The sequence below is a fragment of the Musca domestica genome, unplaced genomic scaffold, assembly GCF_030504385.1.
Source record: "Musca domestica strain aabys unplaced genomic scaffold, Musca_domestica.polishedcontigs.V.1.1 8, whole genome shotgun sequence".
Taxonomy (NCBI): Eukaryota; Metazoa; Arthropoda; class Insecta; order Diptera; family Muscidae; genus Musca; species Musca domestica.
Window position 1 is genome coordinate 11,823,971 of NW_026712409.1, and position 23,140 is coordinate 11,847,110.

At 35.5% G+C, this 23,140-nt stretch overlaps 1 protein-coding gene across 1 annotated transcript; it reads right to left on the reverse strand.

Annotated features, from left to right (window-relative positions):
• Positions 1-4,495: 4,495 nt before the first annotated feature.
• Positions 4,496-21,804, reverse strand: LOC101890021 (potential E3 ubiquitin-protein ligase ariadne-2). The gene is made up of 4 exons (XM_005177650.4): positions 20,136-21,804; positions 7,548-8,143; positions 6,668-7,483; positions 4,496-4,661 (listed from the first exon to the last, which is right to left on the reverse strand). The coding sequence occupies exons 1-4, from the start codon at positions 20,200-20,202 to the stop codon at positions 4,515-4,517; spliced, it is 1,626 nt and encodes a 541-aa protein (XP_005177707.1). The 5' UTR covers positions 20,203-21,804; the 3' UTR covers positions 4,496-4,514.
• Positions 21,805-23,140: the final 1,336 nt, after the last annotated feature.

The following is a 23,140-nucleotide window of genomic DNA, read 5'->3' on the forward strand; positions in this document are numbered from 1 at the left end:
GCAAATAGATACAAATAATACAAAAAATTAAATATTTGTATTTGTAATATATAACAATTGGGCAAACCTTAAAAATTATCTATTTGTACAACGCTTTTAGTAAGTAATATGGACGTACAAAATATTTTACCATTAGGTAACGCTGTTTATCCTTTTATCAAAACACTGCTGGCGAGTTGAAAATTTACGGCGTTATTCTTCCAAACACTTGACCGAGGACTTCTTTTGCCGCGTCAAATTAACATAACGGTTGTTTTTCATTTGCCTTCGCTACCGTGCTAGTCCGTCAAAAATGTGAACTATTAAAAGAAAATTAGTAAAATTCGTTGTTTTTTGCGGAAAATTCGAATCGGACTCAGATATACGCGAATGTCGTAAATTTGAAAGTCGTTTCGTGCTGTATGTGGTCGATAACCTATCGCCGTAGTCGTGCAAATCTCGGGGTCCATTTGAGCATTTTTCAGTCGGATATAACATTTGACAGTTTAAAAACAACCTACGTTTTTCATTTGTGTTCATTACCGACTAGTGCGTTAAAACTGCTAACTATTAAAAGAAAATTAGAAAAAATTGTTGTTTTTTGCTGAAAATTCGAATCGGATATACGTGAGTGTCGTAAATTTGATAGACCTTTCGTACTGTATGTGGTCGATAACGTATCGCCGTGGTCGTGCATATCTCGGGATCCATTTGAGCATTTTTCAGTCGGATATAACATTTGGCAGTTTAAAAACGATCAACGTTTTTCATTTGTTTCAATAGCGTCCGTTAACGACCGGTCCGTTAAAAATGTGAACTATTAAAAGAAAATTAGTAAAATTCATTGTTTTTCGCGGAAAATTCGAATCGGATACAGATATACGCGAGTCTCGTGAATTTGATAGTCGTTCCGTGCTGTATGTGGTCATAAACCTATCATCGTAGTCGTGCATATCTTTGGATCTATTGGAGCATTTTTCATTCGGACATTTGCCAGTTTAAAAACAATCAACGTTCAACATGGAAGAATGAAAGGTAGGTGATATAGATATATGTCCTGATTTAATTTAAGGGTGTATTTATATATGAGAGAAAACAAGCTAAAGGAGCCTATATTAGTTATGTTCTAGGAGAATGAAAAAGTCTTTTTGGTAGGGTAGAAGGTGACTAGACTAGATCTGGATAGGTTATTTATTGACTCGATCTAAAGGGAGTCAATATGTACGATCTAAATTGTGTCTTTCTCTAAAATAGATTTATGTAGTCTTTCCGCAGATGAGCCGTAGAAAAATGAAAAGTAGGTGAATGTTCCTTCCAAATCGTATATATCTAATACCTATAACGAATCTGATTTAAGGTTGTTTTAAGGATAGTACTTGTAGAGCGAAAAGATAGTACTTGTAGAGCGAACTAGCCGAGAAACGCTTGTACAAACACGGAGTCTTCATAGAAAAACCGAAGGAGATAAAGATGGTCTTTCTACACGAGCTAGAGAGTATTTCTTAACAAAACGAAAATATTCTTTCTGAACGAACTTGAAGTTGTTCTAAACTAGCATGTATTTGTTTTGGCTGGAAAGTGGTTTTATCGACGAGCTGAGAGCTACGGCACCATCGCATTGCGAATAAAAGTTAAATTATAAGGAAACACGAAGAATGGAAGAGCCGATCCTTCTCTTATATGTTACCAAATTTCCCCTTATTTTAAGGTGCCAATGTATCATCCCCTTAAGACCTCTATCAAATAAAATGCGCATATTATCTGTATCCCCACAGTCAACAACGGAAGAAGATTGTTGTTCACAACAGTAAACAGCCTGTGCTTCCTGTTTAAAACTTTGGAGTAACAATAACATAGATGCTTCACAGTCTCTATTTACTCCTTACAGTACAAATCCTTATTCACTCATCTCCTATTCATGGATCTTATGCCAGTCAGCCAGCCGCTCTGATGGCAGCCTTATTAAGAACAAGTAGATTGAGTTTTTCAAGGATATTGAAAGCCAAAATGTGGCTTCAGGCTTATAGTATCCCCAAACTTCAGGTGGGAAAAAATTCCAGCTCACAACACCAAGCAATCTGTGCGTGCTGTTGAAACGTTGATGTTGTAATAAAAGAGATACTCGATAGTTTCTAAATCATCCTCACATGCCAAATTCTTATTCTGCTGGCTTATTGAGAACAAGTAAAAAAGATGCTAAGTTTTTTATACCCTCCACCATTTGGAAGAAACTTGAAAAACTTCCAAAAAAAAAAATCTTTCGAAATATACCGCTATATGGGGGCTATTGGTGTCATACTCTGTAGTAACGGTTTCGAACTTTATATACGAAATTTGAAACAATTCCGCTGAATAATGTCGCAAGAATCATGAAAATACCGAATATCTGGGCGCTATACTAAAACGTGGACCTATTTAGACAATTCTCTTCAAAGTGGTAAAGTACTTAGAAGATTGAATAACTTGGCCGAAATCATAAAAATACCGAATATCGGGGGTACAGTTATATGCGGGCTATACGATATCGTGAACCTATATATACTATTATCTTAATATAATGGATAATGTACTCACAAAGAACTCCATGTGTAGAATTTCAGACAGTTCCTTTGAAAAAAGTGGCTAAAATCATCTGTTAATGGGGGATATACATTATCGTAGACCTATATAGACAATGCTCTGTTAGGGGGTAAAATACTCACAAAGAACTCCTTGTGTAGATTTTCAGACAATTAATTTGAAAATGTGGCTAAAATCATCAAAATACCTAATATCGGGGGGTACCGCTATATGGGTGCTATACGATATCGTGGGCCGATATAACCCATCTTCAAATTGGACAGATCTGTGCAAAATTTTAGATTCCTATCTTAATTTGTTTTGACTGTATCATGATTACAACAGACGGACAGTGCTAAATCGCCTTAGAATTTTACGCTGATAAAAAATATATGTACTTTATTGGGTCTAAAATTATTTCCAAACGGAATAACGAACTTAATATATCCTCCATACTATGTATGGTGGAGGGTATAAAAAGTACACAGTGTTGGCATTTATAAACAAAGCATGGCATCTATAAACATGCAGTCGATCTCTTATAGACGTTCGAAAACATTTTTAGTATAACCCAACCTTTAATCATTGATATAAAAAACATATTTAATTTTTAATCACATTTATTTATGAATATTTAAAATTTATTTTCCTTAAAATATTTTAGTTACATATATAAAATAATAATTATAAAAAAAATGTACAATAGTATGTAAAGCCAATTTCTAAGAAAAGGAACACAAAATATATAGTTTCTTTTGTTGTTGGTGTTTTTACAGAATTAAAAAATTAGTATAACAGAAAATAATCGAAAAAATAATAATTAAAGCATATAGATTTTTTTGTAAAACAAATTGCTTTTCAGTCAATATGTATTGCAGCAATACACAATTTTAATATTTTTATGAAAAGAATGAAAAAAGAAAACTCAAGAGAGGAATACAACTAAAAGACAGCTTGGATAAGAGAGAAGAGGAAGAAGTGGATGAAAAAATGAACAGATAAATGAAAATATATTACAAAAAAGTTTGAACTAGTCCCTAATATTACAAGAAAATATTCCCATACAAATAATTTTTGTTCATAAAATATTATAAAATACTTTTTTGTTGTCTTCGAAATTTTCGTTTTACAAATAATACACATTAGGGATTTGGCTCAAAGGCCAAATTCGTTTGTTTGTTTTTTTGCTTACATTTATGCCAAAATTCATTGCTAAGTGACGAATTACTGGTTTTTTTTGTTACTCTCAAATACAAATAGTTTCTTTTTGTCTATTCTTCCAAGAGAATTCTAATAATTTTTTTTGCAAAACATAGCTACATTTTTTCCTTTTAAAATTTGTTAATGAACCTAATATTTTTTTTAATTATAAGTTTTAGTTTTTTTCTTCTTGTTTTAATTATAAAAAATGTATGAGTATGTATTTTTATCTTCTTTGTTTTTGTTTTTTGTTATAAAAGTTCTAGGTGCATTTGAGACATGTGTATGTATGTGGTGAACATGTGGTCTAGGGGGGAAAAGGTAGGCTGTCATGGTTTATTTCGAAATGCATATTCCTTCTAAATTTAAATAAATTCTACCAAACTCTGATCACTTCTTGTTTTGTTGTTGTCGTTAATATTACTAAAATTAATTTATATATGGCCTAAGCTATATTCTTGTTATACATAGTTATTAAAGGTTTAGATTAAAAATCTTATATTGCAGTTTAAACTAAAAAAAAATGTTTTGAGTTTTAAAACAAAAAATCTGCTTTTGTTTATGGTTGATTTTTAACTACTAAATTAAATATGGTCTGGTAATATATATGGAGCTGATGATGATTATTGTTATTGGCAAATACTAAGGAGTTATTGTTGTTGTATTATCATGCGTTATGTTTTTTTATCATTTCATCTAAATACTTGAATTGTTTGTTCGCGTTTAAACTATTGAAGCCTTGTTTTTTTTTTGTTTCTTTGTATAGAATTGGAAGTTTAGGCTTCAACGGGGAAGAAGTCTTTGAGCAATGTAGTGCGCCGTTTTTCAGCAATGTCCATTTGATTTTCCAAATCACCCAAATCTGTGGTTTCGGCACGTTCGATTTTCCATGAGAGGTTTTCAATTTCAGCCTCAAGTTGAGCCTGCAAGCAAAAGAGAATGATAAAAAAGTTTCCCCTATTAATCTGCAAAAATCTGTAAATTCGTTAATAAAGAACACCTTCAGCTTCTATGTAAGACTCTTCTGTTCATCCTAAAAAACTTATTTCTAAAAGATGTCTTCTATTTCTTTTGTTTCCCTTTGAAAACACTGCTGTTACATTTCCCCATCCGTTGCAGCTGAATAACCTCGGCTGCCTGCTGTACCACTTTAATTGCCCTGTGAAAACTACCCAATTCACACTTGAAGATCTTTGACCACAACCTGTGAAGTTAGCCTAATTCTTGAATTTTGAGTGAGAATTAGACTAGCAAAATGCAACCGCAATATATATTGCTGTTACAACAACGACATCTATTATATTCAGGTCGATTTTATAGGAGTTACTTTACTCTGTTCAGCTATGCTTCAGATTGTCTACTAAGTTTTACCTTTGGTCATCTTTAAATCACCTTCTGATTGTTTTTAAATACTACTTCCAAGGCTTGTTTAAAAAGGCTACCTTCAGACCATTATGGCACTCTTTAGAGCAACTCCTTTTAAATATGCTCTTCTGGTCGCCATCCGATTCTCTCCCGAGTTTGTGGAAAACACTTAGCTTACAGAGACAACTATTAAAGATCATTTATAACTCATCGGAGCTCGACTTTAAAGCTACCCATTAGAGCTCCTATTTTACCGCTTCAGAAAATCGGATCTAGTCGGTGGATTCCCTCTAGAGTTTTGTAAGAGACCTTGACTGTAACGACTTCCACCAGAATTCCTCATTCATAACCGTTTTATTAGAAATTCGCTTCTGATCGTTAATAAGTGTCCCTCAAGGGCTTGAATACAAAATTTTCCGTCAGACCTCTTCTATTAGAACTACCTTCAGCGACTATTTTTAGACTCTTTTAGGAGTTTGACTATAAAGACAACAGTCAGTGCTCCTCAGTTATAAAATTCTTTAGAAATTCCTGTCTAGTCGCATAGAGATTCGTTACAGAGTTTATGTATACAAATTTCACCTTCGAGGACTTTGTTTAGAGACCATTTAGAAGAGTCAGGACTTCTCCACTTTAATTTTTTTTTTTGAAAATGATAAATTTCGTTTGCATAAGAACTTCCTTCACACTTCGCCTACCATGTTTTCAGCCAATGATTATAAAAAATGACCCTGTTCAGAGCTTGGCTATAAAGAAACCCCTAAGAGTTCTAGTATCGCGTTCTTCAAAGACTATTTTATTAGCCTAAGGTCTGGTGTGAAAATGGAATATATCGGTCCACTCCTTCTGGTACCTCCCCCACAAACGGGTCAAAATTTTGAATATCCATGAAGCTCATAAAACTCGATATCAACATACGATTTTATTCATCTGTTATAAAGATGGTAGAAATCGAACCATTTCTATGTAGGGGAGTATAGGGCTCAAAATTTTGACAAACAAAACGCTTAAAGACAGCGAAATAAACATCTAACTCTATCCAAATATCACACATACAAACATTTTTGCTGAAGATTATATATCAGCAATCCCCTTCTGGTGCCTCCCACAAAGGGTCAAAATTTTCAATACCTTTATTTATCATAACTTGCGAAACAAGTCGGCGATTTATTACAACTTGCTATATCTAAATATTTCTCTTAACCAGAAATCTGATATGAATATGTAATTTATCAAAGTTTATGATTTCATAAAATTTCAGCTATAACCATTCCCTTGTGGTCGCCTACAAAAATATAACATCTGGTCGTCTATTTAAACTTACTTTGGGTCATCTCAAAGTCTTGCAATCCCTGATGTTCCTCTATAAAGAAATCTTTGAATGGCCTATAAAGTCTTTATTTTCTCAACTTAAAGATCGTGGAAAAAGTCCCCTCTGCTTGCCTAAAGCGACCCTTCTGCCTTTTTTTGGTCATTTGTCAAAATCTGTAGAAAACTTCTCAAGTCTCCACACATTCTAAATCCCTTCCAAAACAAAATAATTTAACTTCCACCCCCTTCTCACCTGTTGATATTCGAAAAGATCCTTGCGGGAACCACTTTCCATAAAATAGGCATATGGATAAGTATACTGCAATGTATAACGACACTTAGCCAATAATGCAGCAGCATTAAACAAATATTGCCAATCAATCCAGGTACCACGACCCTTCATCACTTTCTCATTGATGCGTTGACGTAAACGGTCCAATGTCTGCTGTTCCAATTGCATCGATTTCGAGTGATTCTCCCAACGTTCATAGTAATGGAGGTATTTCTTTAAGGCTTCTCTGGCTTGCACATGTACCGATTCATTGGCTATATTGGGATTATCCTTATAGCGTGAGCATTCATAGTATTCCGAACCGTGTGTCTTCCAGTCGCCCAAACACATCCAACAGAAATCATATTTGCAATTGAAGCACTGCATGTGATTGCAGCCACCGTTCTTCTCGATGCAAATGTGACACTTGGGGCAGTCTTTGGTATTGGCACTGATGTAATTAGCCGTTTCACTGTCGTCGGCACATTTCGTAAGCCATTTCCGGATGACTTGACAATCTGTGGGCGCATGATAATCCATGCCACATTTGAAACAGAACGATGTACCGCATGCGGTGCACACTGCTCGCTTGGCGGCAATTTCCCGGGAGCGTACAATGATTTGACAATTGGGACCGGGACAGAAACGCAATTCCGGATGTGACTTGACATAGTCTTTGAAAGCGAATTGTTGGTATTTTTCACGCATCACAGCACGTGTTACCAGGGTGAGCACCAAGTCTTCAGGAACACGAACATTGCACATTTGAGCCATACAACCGATTTGAGTGGAAATTCCCTAAAAAATTAAAAATATATTACAAAATCTTTCAATTCCATTCTTCTTCCTCGTTTCAACTTACTAAGAATATTTGTGTTTCGAAATACATGGACCAACAATCTTTGCAGAATGAATGGCCACAGGACAGACTATAGAATTTATCGCCCTGCTGAACTGTTGCACATACGGGACACATCATTTGACTACGTGATAAACTGCTACTGCTGTTACTGGTTGTGGGTGTGGTAGTTGGAGATTTGCTATAGGTGCTTAGGGTACCCAGAGATTGTGGTGTAACAACGACTGTCGTTGTTGTTGTTGTGGGCGATGATGTCGAGGAAGATTCTGTTGCTGCTGCCGCCGCCGCAGCACTTGTCGTGGCCGCCACATTTTCTACTTCCAGTGAGGGATCTGTATTATTGCAAGCAGGCTTTATACGCGTCTCCACCAGCAACGAATTTGCATTTTGTCGATATTTATCAACTACCACCTGATTTATCCATTGATGTTCCAATAGCAGCACCTTGGCCAATGACGGCGTTATTTGTAGGATTGTATTTAGTTTTTCGACAGATTCATTGAGTAGCTTTTCGACTTCTTCAACAGTCAGACATTCGTATTCGAAATATTCGGGATCGGTTTTCTTGGGATCTAAATGTTCAACATCGCAGTCTTCACCTGGAAAGGGTTAGGGAAGAAGAAAATTATGTTAGTATCTGTGAATTGAAGAATTAATTAAAAAATATGGATATAAAAACGGCATTATTTTTATAACTTCAATTAAAAATCTATATTTAAATATTCAATCATTAAAAAAATATTTTTGATCAAAATATAGAAATATTTTTTTAATTTGTTAACTTTCTTTTTATTTGCTTCTACTGAATTTGTGTTTATGTACTATCTCTGAAAGATAGTGTTAACTTGTTGCCTAATACCAAGGAAAATAGGTTTCTTTTATATGTCTGGTTTTCCTCTAACATTGATCCCAAACGGCATGTTTTCAGAAAAAATGTATGACGAGGAGTTTTTTATACCCTACACCTCATAGTGGTAAGGGTATTATGACTTTCGGCATAAATCATCAACATCAGAATAAATGCCGAATATTATCACGAAAATATTCTGGAAGGTGTATTAAAGGCTTGGGCACGCAAACATTTCGGCCGCAGACCTTGGACATTCCAACAGGACTCGGCAGGCAGCATCGTACTCAACACGCGCCACCGAAGAATGGTTACAAAATAAGGTTCCTCATTCCATTTTAATTTCCAGCGCACAATGGCCACCAAAATCTTCGGATACCAATGATGGCACTAAAAAATACCAAAGTCTCGATCACCTGCAGCAAGCGTTTCACCGCGAATGGGCCAAAATACCCCAGAGCAACATTCGGGCAGCGTGTGATGGTTTCATTGGTTGTTTGAAGGCCATAATTCGTGCCAAAGTTGACCAATTCGAACAAATCTAAACTTATTCTAAAATTTGATGCTATTTCGGACATTTTTTGCTTTTATTCAATAAAATATAAGTCCATCACATTCGCAATATGTACTCCACAAGAATGATATTTGTTACCAGATATCAGATACTGCCCAGAAATACCTCTGCCAAATACCTCGGCTAAGATTTGGATGTAGCTCCCATAGCCTTAATCCGATTTCAAATTTATTGTGCAAATAATGGCTAATATCAGCCCAAATGGAGTGAATTTAGGGACGTACGATTTAATTTTTTTATATAATCTTTCTCGAAGTGATATCATCCACTCTATAGCAATGTTATTTTGTATAAAAGATAAAAATGTCTCCGTCAAATTTAGTGAAAATCGATTCAGAATTGAATATGCGTCCCATATATTAGTTCCCTCTGAAATCAAACTATAACTACTCCGAAGTCAAATGTAGATAAGTAGTCAGATCTACTTCAAATAAATTCCTTTGTAATGGAAGCTCTACTAAATATGAATAGCGGTGTAGGGTATCATATAGTCGGTCCCACCTGACTTTTGACTTTTCCTTACTGGTGTATATTAAATCCATTTCTATGGGCTTTTACTAATTATTTTTATTTAAAGAATGCATTGCATGTGTTTTGCCCAGTGACTTAACGTCATGTGTCCATAAAAAAAACAAATGTAAACGATGCAAATTAATTATAGCGTCAAGCAATTGAATAATGAGGCGATCTGATTAATATAGACTCGTATACGGAAACGTTGTTTAAACAGGTTGTGAATGAATGCAGCCACAATGTAATTATTTCTGGGCTGAATGAGTTTCTTAACCTCCTCAATAATAAAAAAATGCCAGCAAATACAGATGTTGTCGAACTAAAATAGGTGTTGTTATTAAGTGTAGAAGGTAACATTATCCGAGGATATCTACCCCTGTGTTATAGAGAGAATATATTGAAGATTGTTAATGCGAGGGATAGATTTAGACATTCTTTCATTAGAGGGAAGGTACATTAAAGTTGTCACATCGAAATATTCGTCGGATACCCCGTACAGTGCATATATTCATGATCAGCGTAAAATTCTGTGTCGATTAAGTCTTGTGTGTCTGTCTGTGCCTCAGTTGAAGTCCCGATGCAGCTCCAACTATTCAAGATAAAGCTTTGAAATTTTGCTGAAATATTGAATATACATTCCATCCATCTTTGGGAATTTTCCGGATAGAAAGGTACCTCGAGATTACCAGGTTGAGCAGGGGTGCAGCATTATTTTTACTCCGACTACCAAAAAAAGTCAAATCTGCTGTAATTTGACAACTTTCTTTTCTATGTGGGTAAATTTACTCATCGGAAAAATATTGAACACAGGTCTAATTTTGTTTCCATAGAGGCTTGCATATCCATTTCTAACCAAAGGAGCCAAAATATTCTAGTTTCTAGGCGCTTTAAGACAAGACAATTTAAAAATCCACGAATTTATATAGAGAAGTGTGGTTAGAAGGTTGGTCTGCCTAACCAGAGAATATATTTGGAAAGCTTGTAAATTATATAACATGAGACCCTAGGTCTATTTGGGCCAGAACCGTTTCAGGACATTTGGAATCTCTCTGTCTGGCTGGTGCGCACGATAACTCTTGAAGGGAGTGTCCGAACTTGGTACATCGTAATATTATTGTTAAACTTAGATCGAGTTCGGAGATGGGCAATATCGGTCTACTCCTTCTGGTACCTCCCCCACAAAAGGTCGAAATTTTCAAAGAAATTTTTTACTGCACAAAAAGAGAAAAGATAATCTGATTTTGCTCCAATTTTCCAAATTCTAAAATTTGCCTCAGTTTTAGGTCATGTGCGAAAATGAACAATATCGGTTCACTCCATCAAGTACCTCCCCAAAAAAGGGTTAAAATTTTGAATAATTAAAACTCTTATAAAATGTAATGTAAGAGTCCGATATCTTCAAACGACACACATCACAGTGTTTTCCACTCCTTCTGGTACCTCCCCCACAAAAGGTCAACATTTTAAATGTCCATGAAGCTGATAAAACGCAAAATTAACTTCCGATTACATTCAGGCTTGGCACATATGAATATTTCTATCAACACAAGATCTGCTATAAAGATGGTAGAGATGGGCCCATTTCTTCTGTTGCCTCCCCCAGAAAGGGTCAACATTTTGAAGAACCAAAACGATCGTAATATCCGAAATAAGCATCCGGTTTTCTTCAAATTTCACACATGCCATTATTTTTACTAAAACAATATCTTCCGGGAAAAGGGGATATATTGGTGCACTCTTCTTTGGCACCTCTCCCACAAAAGGTCAAAATTCTTAATATCCATTAAGCTAATAAAATGGGAAATGAGCATCCGATTCCATTCAGACTTGGCACATCTCAATATCTGCCAACTCCTCGTTCTGGTACCTCAACCATAAATGTTCACAATATCCAATTCTTATATCTGTCATAATTGCGAAACAAGTCGGCGATTCTATAAAACTTGCTTTATCTATATATTTTCCTTAGCCAGAAATCTGATATGAATATGTAATTATTCGGAATTTATGATTTCGTATAAAATTGGATATAAATGCTTGATTTCCTTTAAATTTGCACATACCAATATTTGTTATTTGTATTAGATGAAGTGGAATATTTCGGTCCGCTATATTTTTCCAGATTTTCCAAAAATTTGCACATATCTCACATAAAGTATAGGAATTAGACGATATATCCCAAATATGATACTTTGTAATACTTATATCAGACTTAGGTCAGATACGAATTTGACAATATTTGCCATATCAATAGTCAGAATAATCATAACTCAAGGCTGGGGCTATACATCTGTCTGCAAAACCAAATGATAACTTGACTTTTTATACCCTACATCACAAGGTGGTCAGGGTATTATGTCTTTGTGCATTTGTTTGTAACAGGCAAAAGGAAACGAGATAGACCCATAGTTCCTTTTGGTGATCTGCATAGAATCACATTCTGAGTCGATTTATGCATGTCCATGTATTTTTGTAAACAAAGTACAGTTCGCATTTATTGCCCTATCCAGATGAAATCATTTGTTTGGCCCAAGGACGAACCCTATTGAAATTGGAGATAATCGGTCAAAATTTAGATATAGCTCCCATATATATCTTCGTCCGATTTGCCTTTTATTTTGCACCAAACGTGTAATATCATACTACCGAATAGTATGGAATTTTGCACGTACGATCAGATTGGACCTGAAAATAAGTATGCCAAATTTTATCGAAATCGGTTGAAATATAGCTATAGCTCCAATATATACTGTTCATCCGATTTGTTATTTTTGTCCTCCGCAGCCGTAATATGCAACAACAATATTTGGGGAAATATATCAAATACAGCTCAGAAATACATTTTCTAAATTTTATCGAGATCGGTTCAGATTTGGATATAGCTCCCATATATGACTTCGTCCAATTTACCTTTGATTGTGCCCCAAACGTTTAATATTTTCCCAAATGGGATGAAATTTGGCACTTACGACCGAATTGAGTCTAGAAGCTAGTATATCAAATTTGGTGAAGATCGGTTCAGATATTGCAATAGCTCCCATATATACTGTTCATCCGATTTGTCATATTTGTTACCAACAGCCGTAATATGCACTCCGTAACAACGATATTCAGGGAAATATATCAGATACAGCTCAGAAATATCTTTACCAAATTTTATCGAGATCGGTTCCGATTTTGGATGTAGCTCCCATATATATTTTTATCCGATTTCAAATTACATGTCCGAATTTAAAAGATAGAAATGCTTCGGCATATTTAGTCCCTTGAACTTTAAATTATAATTATAATCATAGTGTGTATGACTGAATTCTCCCATAAAAACTTTTAATTGTTATGCGCAGCTCTACTAAATTAGCAAAGTGGTGTAGGGTATCATAAAGTCGGCCCCGAACGACTTTAAGACTTTCTATTTATTATTTTTAAAATTAATCATTTTTCTATGTCTTTTATTTATAAAAGGCTTTACATCACACACACACACACACATTGTATGAATTATAATTGAATTGATTAAAAAATTATTAAAAAATAATAAGAACCTTAAGCAACATTACAGAACGTTACACACTCAGCAACTACAATCGAGTATTGTTCTTCCTAGAATATGGCGATGGTTTTCATAAAAATTATCCTCCATTATCCACATTTCCTATCCATTTAATGGATTTATTCATAAACATTGATTACAAACAGTTTTATTGATTTTTTTTATTATCTGTAAAATTATACCCATATAGATTTCCCATTGTCCATCGCAACAACAACAACTATTGCAACGCGCGTATGGACAAACATTGTTCTATACAGTTTATTTCTGAGCAAATATATTTACATTCTTTGCTGCTGCTCTGCCATTATTTTCCCGATAGCGGAAAATGAACAGAAAAAATGATTATATGAACCTTGTTTTTTTTTTTGTTCAAATGGTTGGGTAAACATTATGAAGGTTACATTGGCATTTAACATTTATCCATCGACTGATGTTATAATGATGACGACGATGTGATGTCGCCGCCAGACACATAACGTAACGCATGCAATGTTCGTTTAACCCTCCACAAACGGCAGCACCTCAGGTCTTGCCATTGCCTCCTTAATAAATGGCAAAAAAAGCGAAGAAAAACACAAATCGAAATGCTGGCTCTTCTTAGCTAGACATTTCGGAATCATGCAAACATTTTGTATGCCATATCGTTATGGCACGCAGAGATGTACATAGGACTACATTGTATGTTCGAATGGATTATTAACAATTTTTTATTTATTGTTTTATCCAAAGACAATAAATCACTAAGACCCAGCCAGCCAGCCAGTCAGTCAGTCAGCCTATTGGTTGAAAATTTAGTTTGAAACAGTTGCAAATGTAAATAAATATCTTTTTTTTGTATTCAGAGCCAATATTATTAAAGGTAAAACAAACAAAAACAACCTCAATCAAAAGTGATTTAGGAAATTGATGTCGGCGTATGTGTCTTCACTCAACCATGCAATTCGAATGAATTTTTACCTACTTTAGTGAGCGTTTGACCAAATGCACCATCATCAGTTACCCAGCGAACAAGCCCGGCAGATAGGTGAATGTTTACCATTCAGTATTTGTTTAAGTCATTATTATGAAATGCAGTTCGGCACAGACACACTCACACATGAATACTAAATAATACCCTACGCGAGTTTTTCAATAAAGGTACGGACTCGTAAGTTATACGGGTAAAGATTTAAACAAACAAGAGTAAGGAAACCTTAAACTGTTTTGGCGACATACCAATCCTTGGCTGTAGACCGTTTACGATAGTTGTTGGGGGAATGGAGGTTAGTTGATAGCATGACAAGTGGAAAATTCTCCAGTAATAATATCCCTACACATTAAATCCATGATTTTCCCAAATTTTCAATCTTCGTCAAAAGTGGCCCAGAAGAGTGAATTCAGACTTCATCAGTTACTGGAACATGAACCTTTGACGAAGACACCCCAAAAATGGGGGCTGTTGAAGCTTCGTCTGTCTGTAGATTTCCTCGAGAACGACGAATTTAGAGCTTTTGTTCACAGTTTTCTTCAATTACAAGTTCTTCATGCGCCACGAAATTTTGTCATAGTGTAGTAAGGCCAATCAAGTAATGCCACACCTTAAGGGGAGGAATGTTGTACTCGGTATTCGAACCTGATCTAAGTTTGTCAGAGATTAGATTATTAAAATTTGGTCGTGTTGGAGAAGATATTCCATAACTTGCTTTTGTGAGATAAAAAAAATCTTAGATTTTAAGAAAAAAGCCTTAAAAAATATACGTTAAGACCGTCAGAAAAGTGAGGTACCAGAGGTGGTTGATGGGGGAGGTACACAACAGATATTGCGTTATCAAAAATATTTGAAAGTGTAAAATTTGAAGAGAAATGGATTCTCATTTCGCTTTCTTTGAGAGTTTTGTTTTTCAAAACCTTGGACCCTATGTGGTGGAGGTACCAGAAGAAGTCCGATCTCCACCATTTTTATAACAGATATTGTGTTGGTGGAAATATTGAGGTGAGCCAAGTCTGCGTTTTATGAGCTTCATGGGTACTCAACACGTTGACCCTTTGTGTTTCAATCTTCGGACCAGATCTTGGCTTAATAAAAATATTGAGATGTGCCAAGACTGAATGGAATAGGATGTTAATTTTGTGTTTTATGACCTTCATGAATGTTCACAATTTTGGCCCTTTGTTGGGGAGGGACCAAAAAGAGTGGGCCGATATATTCCATCTTCACACCAGACCTTGCGTTAATAAAAAATATTGTGATATGGGTAATTTGAAAGCAATAGGACTCGTATATCACATTTTATAAGAGTTATAATTATTCCAAATGTTGACCCTTTGTGGGGGAGGTACCGGCAGAAATGATCGGATCTCAACCATATTTATAACAGATCTTGTGTTGATGAAAATATTGAGACGTGCCAAGTCTGAATGGAATCGGATGTTCATTTCGTGTTTTATGAGCTTCATGAATATTCCAGATTTTGACCCTTTGTGGGGAATGTACCAGAAGGAGTGGACCGATATATTTCATCTTCACACCAGTCCTTGTGTTGATAAAAATATTGTGATGTGGGTAATTTGAAGAGAACCGGATGCTTCCATCGGATTTTATGATCGTTTTGTTTATTAAAAAATTTGACTTCTTGTGGGGAAGGCACCAGAAGGAATGGTTCGATCTATACCATCTTTGTAACATATATTGTCTTAATGGATATATTGAGGTGTACCAAGTCTGAACGGAATCGGATGTTAATTTCGCGTTTTATCAGCTTCATGGACATTCAAAATGTTTATCCTTTGTGGGGGAGGTACCAGAAGGAGTGGACCGATATATTACATCTTCACAACAGACCTTGGGTTAATAAAAATATTGTGATATGTGTAATTTGACTCGGACTCTTACATCATATTTTATAAGAGTTATAATTATTCAAAATGTTTGTCCATTTTCGCACCTAACCTAGCACTGATGCAAATATTAGTATTTGCAAAGTTTGAGTAAAATCTGATTATCCTTTCTCTTTCTGTGAAGCAAATTATTTTCCTTAAAAATTTTGACATTTTGTGGTACCAGAAGGAGTGAACCGATATTTTCCATCTCCGAACTCGATCTAAGTTTGACAATAATATTACGATGTACCAAGTATGGATCAAATCGGATACTTCCTTCGAGAATTATAGTGCGCACCAGCCAGCAAGAAAGGCAGATGGACGGACACCGCTTGATCGATTCCAAATGTCCTGAAACGGATTTGGTCCAAAGACACCTAGGTTCTACAACTGTTTTGTCGATGAGGCACGTTTTGGCCGTATCAAAAGATATACGCCCTCTCTAGCCATAAGGCTGAGGGTAAAATGAATTAAAGTTTCCGAATTTCATCTTGGATAAAGGTAAAGATCGTGTCTATTTGACCCAGCTTTTTATTTGTTAACCTACAACAGCAGGGGACTATATTAAACATTTTTTGAAAAACCTGTTCCCTATGATCTCAAAACCTGTGTAGGGTATTTGCCATGACTATGCAATACACATTATTAACACGACCAGCAAAAGACTCCCTTTTGTGTTTTGTTGTGAAAATGCCACATTTGAAGAGAAGCGACGACGACGACGGAGACAACAACTACGACGAAACGTGATTCAAGTGCCAATGTAAGATTTTCAAGTTCAGTAGAGGTTTTTTTCCTTTTGTTATTCTACGTATTCGCTGTTGTTTTCTTTTTTACCATTTTTATTTTCTACGTTTATTTTCTTAGTTGTGTTTATTTTTTTATTGCACATCGCAGTAGAGTTCGTTGAAAAGTAGTACCATATGATGACAATAATGTAGGTATGTGCTGATGGTGGTGGTGGGGGTCATACATACGTTCCTACTAGATGCATTGTTTTGTTTTCATTCGTTGAGGGAGGGCAAAGGGAAGCCCAAAACGATGACGACAAAAAGATACGAAACATGGTTTCAATCAAACAAAATAGACCCACAATCATTTTCACTATTCTCCGTCGTCATCATCACAAACATCAGGGAGTACTGTCGATTGGAAATCCCCGTGAAAAAGGCCATAGACCTTTTTTTGGGGAAACTACCTACACAACACACTTTCTTTTAATTATTGTTGATTAAACGAAAAAGTATATATATAGCAGCCAATTTGTTGCATTTGCTATGACTACTTTCATTATTATGATTATTAACATTGCCATTGGCCACAGACAAGACCTACCCAACCAGCCAGCCATTCACTCATTGATTCTTAGGGCCATTTAATGGTGTAAGAGGTCATTAACCATCTCAACACTAGACTACGAGATAGCAGTTTTTTTCTTATTGCTCGTCTTTTTTTCCTTTTCATTCTTCTTACTGTCAATTCTAGTATGACCTGTTGTTGTTGTTGGCGGTGCTACTTTTACACCCGGCTTGTTTGGGATTTTTCCTACTACACACAAGAGTAATTGTTGTTGTTGTTGCTGTTATGTTTGACTCTAGATTATAGTTCATTGTCCACTGGTTACCTGTTTCAATGTCGAAGTAAACAAAATCAACAGGAAAATACGACGAAGAATACAACTTTTTCTTTCTTTAATTGAGATGAAGTGATAAATAGAAATATGGGATCTAAGAAAAGGAAATTGAGAATGAAATATTTTGTCTTGACATTCGTAGAAAGAAATTATTTTTTCTAAGATACTGGATTGAAGATCTTGATTTTGAAAATAAATGTTCAGTCTCATAGAAAATTGATATTTTGAAAAAATGAAGGGACACAATTCTTAACCTTAGATGTATTGACCGGAATATATCAAGACTTTCCTTTAGAAGCTCTACAAATCCTCCTATAGAAGTTCGAAAGAACTTCTTAAAGATTTCCTGGCCTTCTAACATATCCGTAGTTCTTATAGAGTATCTGTAGACGGACGAGAGACCTGTAAAACGGTTTACCCGTAGTTAGAGGATTTGCGAAAATTTCTAAATCTTTAGAGGATAATAAAAAACATAGACGGATCGGACAAAAACTATGTAGTTTTTACCTTTTAAAGGCGAATTAGTAGAATTTTCATAAAATTATATATTAATTAATATCTGAAAATTTTTAAATTTTTCTTGTAGAATTCCGATATCCATATTTTAGGATAAGGTCTAATCATATTTATTTTTTATAAAAAATTCTATTCGTTAGGTCGCTCTGTCGAAGAAGAATCCCTCAAAAATTCCCATTGTTAAAGAATACCTGGTAGGAGAATTAATGTTTTTGAATCACGGAAGGAGGAGGAGGTTAGATCTGGAGATAGTTCTTTTCGGTTCTCCTTCCACCTCAAAGAGACCGTGGTAATTAGTATCATCCTCCTCAGAAGGGATCCTTAAAGCTATCAAGTCTAGTGCTATTAAATCGATGGCTATTATTGACTGAAAGAAAATCCCTTTTGAATCGATTCACTAAGTCTTGTTGGGTCTCAGGACAGAAAGAGAAATTAAATGAACGACGAACTAGCTCGAGGTGGTTGCCAGTCGCTTGATCTACCAATCGATGGGACTGCCAAACCACCAATAAGCAATTATGTCAGACGTTTGAAAAATTACTATGGAAACGGTAACAAGGTATCTGGGGGACATCTGGACGGCAAACTCTGGAAGAACTTGCTACCTTCTATTGATTAGTAGGCCAAATATTAGGATATCTGACCTCAAGATAGGATAACAGTGGTCCTGACTACTACAGACTATGTGAGGAAGAGGTGGAGACGATTGAACATCTATTATTCAGAGCCTTGATGTCGAATAGGAGACAAAGGCTGTTCTGTAGACGGGAGATAGAAACTCAAGCGTTCTTCTCATCATCCATAGGTTTGCTCAATCATATCAGGGCTAGGTAAACCTTCATATTACTAGATATTTTTATCCCTTCATTTCTCTTTCTCGATTTATATCATTCCCTTCATCACTAATTCTTCCTAGAACGAGCACAACAGGCCAATGTTCTCTCGACCCTAGTGTAGATGCATATCCTGTAAAGCAATCAGTATTATCTCTTTCTCCACATTCGGACATCAATAGTGAGCTTAAATAACTTGTTCGTGGCGTTCACTACTCGGCATTCTGTATCATTAGGATAATTTCGCTACACCTTTCCCAAATAGTATTTCTCAACCGTTAACCAAAGTAGCAGAAAAGTGTCTTCTGGTTGATTTTGATATTCACCCTCGCTTTACTCGTACCTTTTTCTTATCAATTCATTTGCTTTTACGATTCCAATGATATTAAAATGGCCTGGGACCGAACCATCCTCAGTTTGATGATATAGAACTTTCGGGACCATCTGACCATATATTAATGAGCCTAGTCACCGGATCCTCAAGTTCACTGATTGGTAGCAGATTTAAATTTTTTTTGTGCTTTCATATTTAGTTCCCCAGCAACTGTAGCACTTTCTACATTACATTCATCGATCTACAGAAAGCATAGGGGGAAATGGATAAAAAAATTAGCTTTTCAATAAAAATTGCCCTACAAATTATTACCCACTGACTACGTCTTTGGTCAATAATCCTCGACTTTATGGAGAAATGGTAACAATATGGAATTTTGTTAGCCATGTGGGGACGAAGAGGCAAATATCAAATATTAGGCTTTTGGTCGGACAAACTATCGACGTTTCCCATTGCTTCTTTCACATTTTCTTAAAATTATAAAGTTAATCCATTCAAACTCGGCTCTTTTGCTTTACACTTCCATTTAAGAAGAAGGAAATATCGAATATTAAGCTTTTGATCGGACAAACTATCGACGTTTCCCGTTGCTTCGTTCACATTTTCTTAAAATTATAAAGTTAATCCATTCAAACTCGGCTGTTTTGCTTTACCGTTCATTTTCCTAGATGTCCATATAAAGTAGAATTTGATAATTTATAAAAAGGCAAAGGAAAATTTAACAACTATTTTCAATTCCCTATATTCGAAACTGTCTTCCTACGTCTAACTACAAGTCGTTTCATGGATGAGTATGAAAAAACATGCTTTTATGAAGTCATATAAGTGCAGTCCAATGACAGGACGTTAAAATTGCTTTGCAAACGTCTATTAACAAATAAAAGAATTAAATATTAAAACACTTTTATGAACAAACGAACAATGCTTACCTGAATTATAATAATCATCATATTCGCAATCATTATCAGAATATTCCATATCCGAGTCGGCTGACATGTTTCTTTAATTGTATAGTGTTTTATATTTTTGTTATTCCTTTATGACAGCAATTCCTTGATGTATTCCTTTTTAAAATTACTTTTGTGTGGTAAAAAAAATTGGAAAATGTCGATCGAAAGAGCACCAGACTTTTTTCCGATTAATTTTCTTGTTTCAAAATAAAAATGTTGATCGTTGTTAACACTCCGCACCAAATGAAGCAAACTCTTGCATAGAATACAATCGAAAAAGAAGAGCAGAGAACCGAACCGCCGCCGCCGACAGACAATGTGAACAAACCCGTGCCGCACACACACTCAACTGTTTCACTGGCTGACTCTGTGTGATTGCTTTGTATTGTTGTTGCTGCTCGTGGTGGTGGTGATGATGGTGGTGCGCTTACAAAATGACCCCTTGCGATGCAAAGTGGATGTGTGTAATAAACCAAAACGAACGAACAAAATACGTAGGGGAGCTGATGTTGTTCTCCACAGACAATGATTACAGGCTGCTAACTGACTGCCTGCCTTTGCCTTTTACAACAAAACACAAACAACATCAACGATGGAACACAGGGAACGTAACGTCGTCGTGGTGGAACACACAATCAGACGAGGGATGTAAAAACAGGCTGGCATAAAATTAATACGAAACGAAAGAAAAAGTACAAATAAACACCACCAGCCAGGATAGTAGTAAAACGAACGTAACGTACTACCAACCGAACGACTGACTCTGTCCGAGGAAGGTGTTACTACAGCTGATTATTGTTGTTCTTTTTCATATGGTCGGTTTCTACTGGAAAAACAAAACTCCACCGAGTATGGAATTTGTGGTGGATGATGGATAAAATAATGGTTGTTGTTGTTTTGGTTGGCCTTTTATGTTGGTTGATCCATCAACTATTTTGCTTCTCCGCTTTAATACAAACTCCACTCTCCGTTGCACCACCTAGCCAGTGCTATGAAAAGGACGATGGTAGTAGGCTGGGGGCAAAAATTGCTCTGCTTACTTTGTTGTTGCTGTTGACTTTTGGCTTAAAGATCAGGGTGGTTGTGCGATTTGTATGGATGCAGCAGCAGAGGCACACGAAATCTACGGGGTGGAGGCGTACGCTGCTATCAACTTGTTTTCCCTTTTTATTCTTTCTAGTAGGAGAGTACAATGCACCACCAAACGAGGGATGAATTGTGCATGTAGTTGCTTGGTTTTGTCACTTTTTGCAATACGCACTGCAAAGTTTTGTCTGCTGCTAAATAATTTAACAGTTTTAAATGTTTTACACAAAGAAGTTTTTATATATTTTTTCCAGAACTTCAAGTTATTGCAACATTACAACCACTGAGAGACACACACACACTAATACTACCAATGACCAACAATTCCAGTTGGAAAAGGAGAGGGGATTTTTTTACTATGTTCTTCTTTTGTCGTTTTTTCTACCTTTGATACGGTTTTCATAGGTTCTTTTTTGTTTTGTTCAAATCCCCTGAATTTGTTGTTGTCGTTGGTATTGTTTTTACTGTTATTAGCAATAAATTTTGTTGTAATTTTCCTCTTTTTTTCCCGTTTAGACTCGACGACGAAGAGCTTTGTAATTTCTGTGCCAGTTAAGGGGCCTATAGTGGTTGATTGCAATTAGAGATCTAAAAATCGATAAAAGAACTTATCGATTAATACACTTTGTTGGTTTGAGTGCCGTGGCAACACGTTAAGTGTGATTATCAATGCTTTGATTATAGAACATTAGAGAAAAATTGGAAAATTTTGAGAAAATAAATCTAAAGTTGATGTTAAGAGTTAAACAGAGCAAAGTTTAAATCGCGAGTTCAGTGTAAAAATACAACACACAAAACGAAACGCGAAAATACAACCACTCGTAACTGACAACAGTGTTGCATTTTTGCGCTGAAGTCAAGATTTAAGTTTTAATCTATTTTAGCCTTTGAGGGTAAAAAGAATAAAACTTCGTTGCTTATGTGTTCTTCTTTGCTTTAAAGCGTGAAGTCTAAATTGTACTGCTTCCAAATTTTAGACGAATTGAAAATCATTGCTGGCTTTCACGTTGACGTTCGATTTGACATAAAAAACCAAAACATATGTCCCCATGATAAAAAAAATCATTGGGATCCAAACATTGGTAATTATCATAAATAGTTATTTTTTCCTTTATTCAATAAAATGTGTTATAAAATAAGAAACTTTAGTTTGTGAAATAAATATAAGATTGGTCCACCATTATATGGAGGATATATTTGCTTTGTTATTCCGTTTGTAACACCTCGAAATATTCATGATAGACCCTACAAAGTATATATATGTATTCTGGATCAGCGTAAAATTATTAGACGATTTAAGGATGTCCGTCCGTCCGTCTGTCTGATGTAATCACGCTATCTTTCGAACGAATTGAGCTATAAGACTAAAATTTTCCACACATGTGTATTTTGCCAAAGGCAGGTTAAGTACGTAAATGGGCGATGTCGGTTCACGTTTTCGTATAGCCCCGTATAACGGTACTTCATGATATTCGGTATCTTGATGGACTTATCGACATTATTCACCCGAATTGTTTCAAATTTCGTAATCGAAGTTTGTAATGGATACTACAGCCTGTGCCTAAACATTTCGTATGCAGGTCCACTTATTCGTATATCCCTCATATAACGGTACCTCCCGATTTCAGTATTTTGATGATTTTAGCTACATTATTCACCCGAATTGTTTCAAATTTCGTATTCGAAGTTTGTAGTGGGTTACTCAACATATTAAACGTTCTTTAATTAATCTTGATTTTTTACTTGTTTTTATATATTGCAAAACTGGTAGATTTTTGCAGGTTCTGGAACAGAGAAAATGTAGGAAAGCTTAATATGATACTTCTCGAAAAAAAAAATGAGCAATTTCTGAACATGTTTCCCTATCCTTACTGGAGAAATTTGTTCAAAAAAATTTT